Source organism: Saccopteryx bilineata, chromosome 4, assembly GCF_036850765.1.
Source record: "Saccopteryx bilineata isolate mSacBil1 chromosome 4, mSacBil1_pri_phased_curated, whole genome shotgun sequence".
In the NCBI taxonomy this organism is placed as follows: Eukaryota; Metazoa; Chordata; class Mammalia; order Chiroptera; family Emballonuridae; genus Saccopteryx; species Saccopteryx bilineata.
Genome location: NC_089493.1, coordinates 266,910,169 through 266,919,211, shown reverse-complemented (window position 1 = coordinate 266,919,211; position 9,043 = coordinate 266,910,169). Strand labels below are relative to the sequence as shown.

General features: G+C 45.9%; 1 protein-coding gene across 3 annotated transcripts in view; it reads right to left on the bottom strand.

The window, feature by feature from the left end:
• Positions 1-6,591: 6,591 nt before the first annotated feature.
• EIF4H (eukaryotic translation initiation factor 4H) overlaps positions 6,592-9,043 on the bottom strand; it is a 28,341-nt gene continuing 25,889 nt past the window's right edge. For all 3 annotated transcript variants that reach the window (XM_066274570.1, XM_066274569.1, XM_066274571.1), the window contains one exon: positions 6,592-8,514. In XM_066274570.1, the coding sequence (XP_066130667.1) occupies positions 8,375-8,514 (140 nt within the window). In that variant the 3' untranslated portion in view covers positions 6,592-8,374. The remainder of the gene's footprint in view (positions 8,515-9,043) is intronic.

Below are 9,043 nucleotides of genomic sequence, written 5' to 3'. Positions count from 1 at the left end.
GAGACCCAGACTGTCAGAGACGCAGAGCAAGAGCCAGAGCCAGAGAGCCAGAGCCAGGTACTCAGACAGCAGGAGTCCCAAGAATGAGGCACACAGCACACACACACACACACACATGCACACGCACATGCACACGCACACACGCCATGGAACATGGTGAATGGAGAAGACAGAACAGCTGGAGACAAGGATAGCTGAAAGAGTGAAAGAGAAACGGACAGCCATAGAAGCATTAGAGGCAGCCAAGCTGAAGGACAGGAGAAGGAAGGATAGTCATGTTGTTCTGGGAGTCACATCTCATCACCCCCATTTCCCAGATGAGGCTCCTGGAGGTGCAGCGGTGGGGGAGAGCCCTGGCAGTGTGACCACAGCCCCACTCAGACTGGCTGCTTGCCCTGCGCCAGTCCCTTCTTCAGCCGTGAAAGGTGTGAGGTGAGGTCTGGAAGGAATCAGCTCACTGGGAGAGATCAGTAACAACTGTGTTCATGTTGCTGGTCATTAGGAACTTGTCCAAGGCCATGGAACTATTGGTGGCACCTCAACTGCCAGAGATCCCAGGGAAGCCCCCAAGGGTCCCCTGACATCCCATCAAGCCTGGCACTTCAGAGCCTGTCTTCCCAGCTCTAGGTCTGACACTAGGTATTGCTTGTGGCCCCAGCGGGGGTGCCCAAGACCTCCTGCAGCCCAGGCCCAGCCAGGGCTGGCGAAGGGCCAAGTGCAGACAGGAGTCTCAGCCAGAACTGAAACAGAAACCTAGGGCTGGGCCCGCTGCTGCCTCCCCGTGGGGAAGCAGGGCGGTGCATGGACTAGAGCTCATTTTGGGAGATGGTAGGCCCTCAGCGACAGGAGCTTGTCCCCATCTGTGTATGTGGTGGGACTGGGACTAAAATGAACCTCACTTGACTCCCAAACTTGTGCCAGTGCAGTCACCACTGCCACGCTCCCTTATTTCATATGGGTGAGACTACCTTTAATCCCATGGGCACTCTTGCTGGTTATATGTTCGTTTCTCACACAGGCGAGAACATACGGGCTCAGAGGCTAACTGGATTTGAACCCAGACCCCCAAAACGTCCAAAGCCTGTTGTCTGCTCATCACCCGAGCACAGGGACATCAGTGGGTGAAAGCCAGCAGTCCACCTCACTGGGCTGCCTGTCTGGCCCCTCCTCAGAAACTGGGACAAACCTGAGTAGGTTTCCATCTATCCCTGGACCACGTGCCTCCTAGGAGCGTCCTGCCTGCAGAGACGATCAGAAGCTCCAACACATCTAATGGGAACAGAGTTCTGTTCTACATTTCTGGCTTCTTAGCAATGGCAGGTGCTGGAGAAGTGACCTCTGACCACTGACAAGGTCTCCAGGTCCAACCAGTGTGACCAGGAGCCCTACTGGACCCTTTCTGGACCTGAGTGGGAGGATCTTGCTTCCTTTCTAGGCACTTCTCAAATTCTTCCAAGTTCTACTTTATTTATAAGCCATTCACTTATGAATTAGAAAATTAGCTTTAAAAAACTAAACAGTTCATGTCCAGTTGTATAAATTCTAGTGCATTTTTTTTATAATTCAATGGACTTTGGCATATTACATTATGTATAACATAAAATTTACCATTTTAACTGTGCAATTCAGGGGTATTAATTATACTTACAATGTTGTACAACCACAACTATTTCCACAACTTTTTCATCACTCCAAATAGGGCTTGTCATAGAAGCAAAATGTCAGATAGCAAGGCAAGACAAATCTCCTGGGGTCACATATACTTTATAGGCTAATGAAAAGCTATGGATTTTCTTCAGAAAAATGCACCTTAAGAAGTGCATACAACATTCTAGAAGCCCCTGGAGCCCACTGACTGACGGAGTTGTCTGACTGCCACTCTCAACTCTCAAGGTGCAAAGGAGCATTATTACTCCCACTCCTCATCCCCAGCGTTTATGGCGTTTCTCTGGTAATCAACTCACTATCCAATGGACCTAGAATATTCCATTCTTCTGCCTCACCCTAAGTAATTGCTTTTTTAATGAATTTTATTTTTATTTTTTTACAGAGACAGAGAGTCAGAGAGAGGGATAGACAGGGACAGACAGACAGGAACGGAGAGATGGGAAGCATCAATCATTAGTTTTTTGTTGCACATTGTGACACCTTAGTTGTTCATTGATTGCTTTCTCATATGTGCCTTGACCGTGGGGCTACAGCAGACCGAGTAACCCCTTGCTCAAGCCAACGATCTTGGGTCCAAATTGGTGAGCTTTGCTCAAACCAGATGAGCCTGCGCTCAAGCTGGTGATTTCAGGGTCTCGAACCTGGGTCCTCTGCATCCCAGTCCGACGCTCTATCCACTGTGCCACTGCCTGGTCAGGCAGTAATTGCTTTTTAAAACACTGGTTTTGTTGGCCCTGGCTGGTTGGCTCAGTAGTAGAGTGTCAGCCCGGTGTGTGGAAGTCCCTGGTTTGATTCCCGGTCAGGGTACAAAGGAGAAGCGCCCATCTGCTTCTCTACCCTTCCCCCTCTCCTTCCTCTCTCTCTTCCCCTCCCGCAGCCAAGGTTCCATTGAAGCCAAGTTGGCCAGGGTGCTGAGGATGGCTCTGTGGCCTCTACCTCAGGCACTAGAATGGCTCTGGTTGCAACAGAGCAATGCTCCAGGTGGGCAGAGCATCGCCCCCTGGTGGGCATGCCGGGTGGATCCCAGTAGGGCACATGTGCCAGTCTGTCTGACTGCCACCCTGCTTCTAACTTTGGAAAAATACAAAAACAAACAAACCCCACTGGTTTTGTCCTCTGTTATTTCTCAAGTTTATATATATATATATATATATATATATATATATATATATATATATATATATATATATATATATATATATAAAATATATATAAATAAAACATTGCCCTGGCTGGATAGCTCGGTTGGTGTCATCCTGATATGTAAAAGTTGCAGATTCAATCCTTGGTCAGGGCACACACAAGAACAGATCAATTTTTCTAAAGTCACTCAATAAAATGAAATAAAATATGCCAACTGTAAGCATTTGGGACTTCCTATTACCATAACCCACCCATATTGTTGCAAGTGGATGTAGTTGATTCCTTTGGACTTTACAACATTCCATCATCTGAATATAGGTTTTGCCACTGTGAATGTTCTTGGATACACACACACACACACCTGGGAGGGGAACCACTGGGCATAGTGTGGGAACATTCGTTTTCAAGTTCATTTCCAAAGCGGCTGCACCCATTTACACTCATCTGTAATGAGACTCACAAAACCTCCAGCACCCATTTACACTCTCCTGAGACATGAGACCCACAATCACAAGCAACTGGTTTGTCAAGTTTCCCGACTTGCCATTTGAATGGGAGTAAAATAGTATTTTGTCTTGATTTACAATTCCTTGATTGCCAATGAAGCAGAACATAATTTGGGGGCCGTATTTCCTCTTCTGTGAAATACCTGTTTGCTTAGTTTTCCATTGGGCTTTTATTTTACCAATTTGCAAAAACTCTTCATATATCCTTCACCTTTTTTTAAAAAAGTTTTCATGGGTCTTTTCCGTTTTTGTTTTGATACTTTAAAAAATTGTTTTAATGTGTATCTTAATTTCAAGGGTATAATGCATGTGAAAAAGAATTCTACCAACTCCAAGGGCCCTTGTGCTATTTATAGAAACTCTGGGCTACCTAAAGTTCCTCTGATTCCCCTCCCTCCCAATCTTCAGAAAGAAACTCTAGGCCAACAGTGATTTTAACATTTACTGACATTGAACAGAAAAGCAGTTACGGGAAACACATCCTCTCTAGTGTCCAAACTGAATACCAAAGAGCCTCCTGCTGTGAAATAGTTTGTTCCTTTTTATTTGTGTACTTTATTTTACAATTAGAGGGTGGTTACAGGTGGGAAAAGAGATTAGTAGATTATAATTAAGTACACAGTCTTCATTATTTTAATTCATTTTCATGACAAAAAAACTGCAAAAGGAAGACTTTAAGATACCAGATATGTTTATTAGCCTGTTAATCTCATACAAATAAGAAACTCAAACATCTCAACGTTGTAAAACATCAGCCAAGAAAACATGAAAGAGCAAAGCTCCTCACCAAAAAAGGACACATGTGGCCAGGCCCAGACCAGCCATTCTTTTAAGCATGAGGAGCCCAGCTAAGCAAGCAGCCTGCCCCTGTGCAGCCCCCCTCCAGGGGGAGGTTAGGGTAGCCCAGGCAACAGACACCTGTGATACACACACACCACGGACTGCTGTCCTGTACTAAAAAGATCCTTTAGAACAGGGGTCAGGAACCTTTTTGGCTGAGAGAGCCATGAACACCACATATTTTAAAATGTAATTCCATGGGAGCCATACAACGACCCGTGTACGTTGAGCATTATCCAATAAAAATTTGGTGTCCCGGAGGACAGCTGTGATTGGCTCCAGCCACCCGCAACCATGAACATGAGCGGTAGGAAACGAATGGATTGTCATACATGAGAATGTTTTATATTTTTAACATTATTTTTTTTTATTAAAGATTTGTCTGTGAGCCAGATGCAGCCATCAAAAGAGCCACATCTGGCTCGCAAGCCATAGGTTCCCGACCTCTGCTTTAGAAAGTCTGAGACGTGACACCCTGCCCTTCTCCTCTCCCAGCTCCTTGAAAGAGCTCTGGTGAAGAGTCCCATTGGGTAGACAGTAGAAAGCAGCTGAACAGACAATGGCTGCCTACCCCCTTGTCCACCAGATCAAAAGCCCCATGATTGACATTGGGCCCTGCGACATTCCAGAGTGAACCCTGTCACAGTGGCAGTGACCCTGCATGACCTCAACAGCCATTTGGAAATTGAGGACTGAGGGGAATGAACAAAAGTGTATTTAAAGTACAATTTGTGAAAAGAGCAGATTATAAGGCTGTTTAAAAGCCAAATAGGCACAGGGCCCTCTAGAGGCTGCAGAGCACAGTGTCATCACATGGTGAAAAAAGGCTGGTTCTAGTTGAGTCTAAGCCAGAGTGGCTTTACGAGTTGAAGTTAAATGGCTCTTCTTGTTCTAGACTTAATTTTAACCAAGTAATCTCCTTCACTGAGAAAACCAGGCTATTACTTAAAAATCACAAATTGGACACTAGGTAATAATCCCAACACCTCCCGACTTCTTCCGTTGTTCTGCCTTCTCCCTAAAGAAACATGACACTTGAGTCATGATGGGAAACCTAGGCTTCTGTCTGCTGTGGAAACAATTCCTTTCCCAGGGCCTGGAGAAGGTCTGGCCTCTGACAAAATGGATTCCGAGATAAGGACATTCTTAGAAACCTGAGTCCCTTATTAATAATAAAGGGGCCTCATTTGTTACTTCATTGTTTCTATGAAGCCAGCTCAGTAGCAGAGAGAAATCAGGCATCAACTATCATTTGAAACTTATCTCTGGAATATTCACATAGCAGGTACAAATGTTTATGAAAATGACCCAATTTACATGCTTCTTTGGGGAAAGATGTACCCTCCTCTCTTAATGGACTTATGGATGGGAGACAGATACTAAAATACCTTCTGTAATATTTAATGTTACAGAAATATTACACACCAAGAGAACAGGTGCTTGTGAGGAGCAACCATTGTGAAGTTATAACCACCTCTGGGGGAGGCAGGAAGACAGCTAGCTGCACAGGAGTTCCACTTCAAGTAAAAAGAAACCTCTGAATTCCTGGGAAACCTAGCTGACCTGAGGGTCTAAACATTCCACAAGCCTTTGGAGCCAGAACCTCAAAGGACCTTTGGAAAGAAGCCCCACGGAGTTGGATTGCAAGCCTCTGGCCACCAGGGAATCCCTCCAGACACCAGGGAATCCCTCCAGACTAGGCAGAGCGTGCAGCCTCAGGGAGTACTCCTTTATAGAAAATACCAGGAGGCACCGGTCCTTTCCTCCACACTCCAGGCTGGGGATCAGGTGAAGTAAACAGTCACTTATACACTCGTCAGACAGCACCTAGTCTCCACACCTGATTTCTCCTGATCAAGCTGGAATCTAGGCTCTCACCTTAAGGTAAGCCAATTCTGCACCGTGTCAGGTCCTACAGCACCACCTCCCACGCCAGCCAGGCCTCTCCCAAACAGCTCACAGCTCTGCACCGTGCCCACTGAGTGACAAAACCACCAGCCTACACAGCAGTACCTCCCCAAACATGATCTGCTTGCCATGGAGTAGCACCCATCACTGTCATGAAAAGTATCTAGAATTTCTTCTACAAACAAGCAGTTAAAGAGAAGCAGGTGCACATTGTGCAAATATTTGATTTCTTCCATATTGGGAAAAAAGAAGTCTCTTTACCCAACCAAAAACTATACAATCAAACCACGTGAATGTGTTAGGAAAGTTACATTTTAAAGAAATGGTAGTGGTGGTGGTGGTGGGGAGAATTGGTAACCTATTCCTAATCATCACTCTTTTTAAGATAATTTCACTAATCCTGTAACTTTCAAAATCAAGATGCTTTTCTCAGAGCACTCTACAAATTTGGATACTGCTTCCCAATTTTAAAATGGCTAATTTCATGATCAGCTAAAGATAACTCAAAATAAAGACAAGCATTAAATATTATGTAAGGTTTTCTTTTATTTAAAAGATCATTCACAAAATACCATATCCATAGATTTACTTTCTGTCATATAGCTGAATGTGTTAAGTGTTTGGAATTTCATTCTTACATTTAAAAGTCAACTGGATTGCCCAGAAGTTTAGATGAATTTGTTTTGTTCTTAATCTTTTCCACATTGAAGATATAAGTAGGTCATCTGAAAGCATCAGGTTTGGTTACAACCACATAATGCATGTCTTTCTTAAGTTAAGTATTGGTGTTACACAAATGGTTCTTATTTCAGAAGCAGAGAGGACAGGTAGAAGGAAAGAGAGTTCTGTAAATTGCTGAGACCTTGTAACAAAGACAAAGAGAAGCCAAGGATGCCAGCTAGTGATGGACTACTCTCTAAGCACGCTGCTCTGCGGAGGCCAGGCATGCTGGCGAGGGTCTCTTATCTCTAGGGCTCTAGCTGCTGGCTGACCCTGAATTGCTCCCAATGAAAGACTGGGATTCAGGTGCTAAAGAATTTAATTTGTTCACACACGGGTGTTCAAGCTCAAAAAGCCATTGCCTAGCCCCATCCCTGGGTAAATGCTGAACACGATGTGGGAACAATAAACTTTGTCCCAAAGATGAGACCTAGTAATTTATAGCCACCTAACCAATTATTTTAAAGTTCTTGATAGCTCTGCATAGTAAAATTCTCAATTTATCAAGTGAAACAGAATAAAGTGCCAGATTCCAGGCCCATTTTCATTATAAAATTAAGGGATGGTGGGAAGCACAGTATCTCCTTGTTAGGCAGGGATGCAGAATACACAGATAACAGGGATCTGGAAAAAGCAGTGTCCACACTACACAGTTAGCCCAGCACCCCTCTAGCCCCCATTGGCCATCAGTTCCCCAAGCACCTGTGCCCAGCGGAAAGGACACCAGCAGCAGGCAGTGCACCACCCCCAGCAGACGGAGGGACCTGATACTGCCGGTGAAAGGAGGGAACCAGTTTGGACACAGTGTTGAAACAGCAGTAATAAAACCTGTGAATCCAGCAGTGCACTCAGCTGATGGTCCATGTAAACTCCATCCCAACATTTGTTTCTCTTTAGGTTTCACTGTTTGAAACTTGAGCCTGTTTTGCTCAAATAATCCATTTGGGGAGAGGGCAATAGAGACAGGACTACCTATAAATAGGGATGGGAAGGAATTTTCAAGGAGCAATAGATATTTTATCCTTGTTTTGAAAACAAGGTGCCTCAAAAATCTGTATGTTGATCAAAGCTGAATAAAAACAAGATGCTATCCAATTCATGACTTTGGGTGTTTTGGTGAAAGCCACAGAAATACAGAACTCAACATGCAGGTCAGAAGAAAAACACTGAAAAAAATCAAAGGAAGTGACTGAGTCTGGCCAGGTTGTTTCAAGTAAAAAGAGAAAGCAGAGAAAAATGAAGCAGCACCTCAATCCAAAGAGCTCCCACATGGTGCCTTTGTCCCTCCGGACAAACTCCTGTGCTGGAAGGAAACAAGGAGCAAGGAGGAAAGGGACAGAAGGAAAATGGGGGAAGGTGTGGCAGGAAAAAAAAAAGCACAAAACGGGCACTAGATACAGCAAAGCCAAGAATGTACTAAAAACCACTTGTTAACTGCTGACATGCACTCACAAGCTCTGTTTCCTTTGTGAGAAAGGACAAAGGTCAGGCGCAGGAATGGTAACTGCAAGACTGCTGGTCCAGGGGGCTAGCCAGGCTGCGGTCTCGCTGTAACTCCCCCCAAACCCCATTCCCTCCCAACTGCAAGATCATTCTTGCTCCTTTTGAACAACTTCCTCTCTGGGCCGGGCTCCCCCGAAGATAGCAGAGTTAGGATTGGCTACTTGATTGAGGGGTGTTGCAACTGTTCGAGGTTTAAGCTGGAGCCGTGGTCTCTGTGCTCTTTCCTCTGCGGGGGGGAAAAACAAGGTTTATTAAGAATGGATCCACCCTGGCTGGGGTGCTCAGTGGATAGAGCGTTGTCCTGGCATGCTGAGATTGCAGGTTTGGTCCCTAGGCAGGGCACAAATGAGATGCAGCCAACGAGCGCCCAACTAAATGGAATGACTAAGGCCCTGGCCGGTTGGCTCAGCGGTAGAGCGTCGGCCTGGCGTGCGGGGGACCCGGGTTCGATTCCCGGCCAGGGCACATAGGAGAAGCGCCCATTTGCTTCTCCACCCCCCCCACCTCCTTCCTCTCTGTCTCTCTCTTCCCCTCCCGCAGCCAAGGCTCCATTGGAGCAAAGATGGCCCGGGCGCTGGGAATGGCTCCTTGGCCTCTGCCCCAGGCGCTAGAGTGGCTCTGGTCGTGGCAGAGCGACGCCCCAGAGGGGCAGAGCATTGCCCCCTGGTGGGCAGAGCGTCACTCCTGGTGCGCGTGCCGGGTGGATCCCGGTCAGGCACATGCGGGAGTCTGTCTGTCTCTCCCCATTTCCAGCT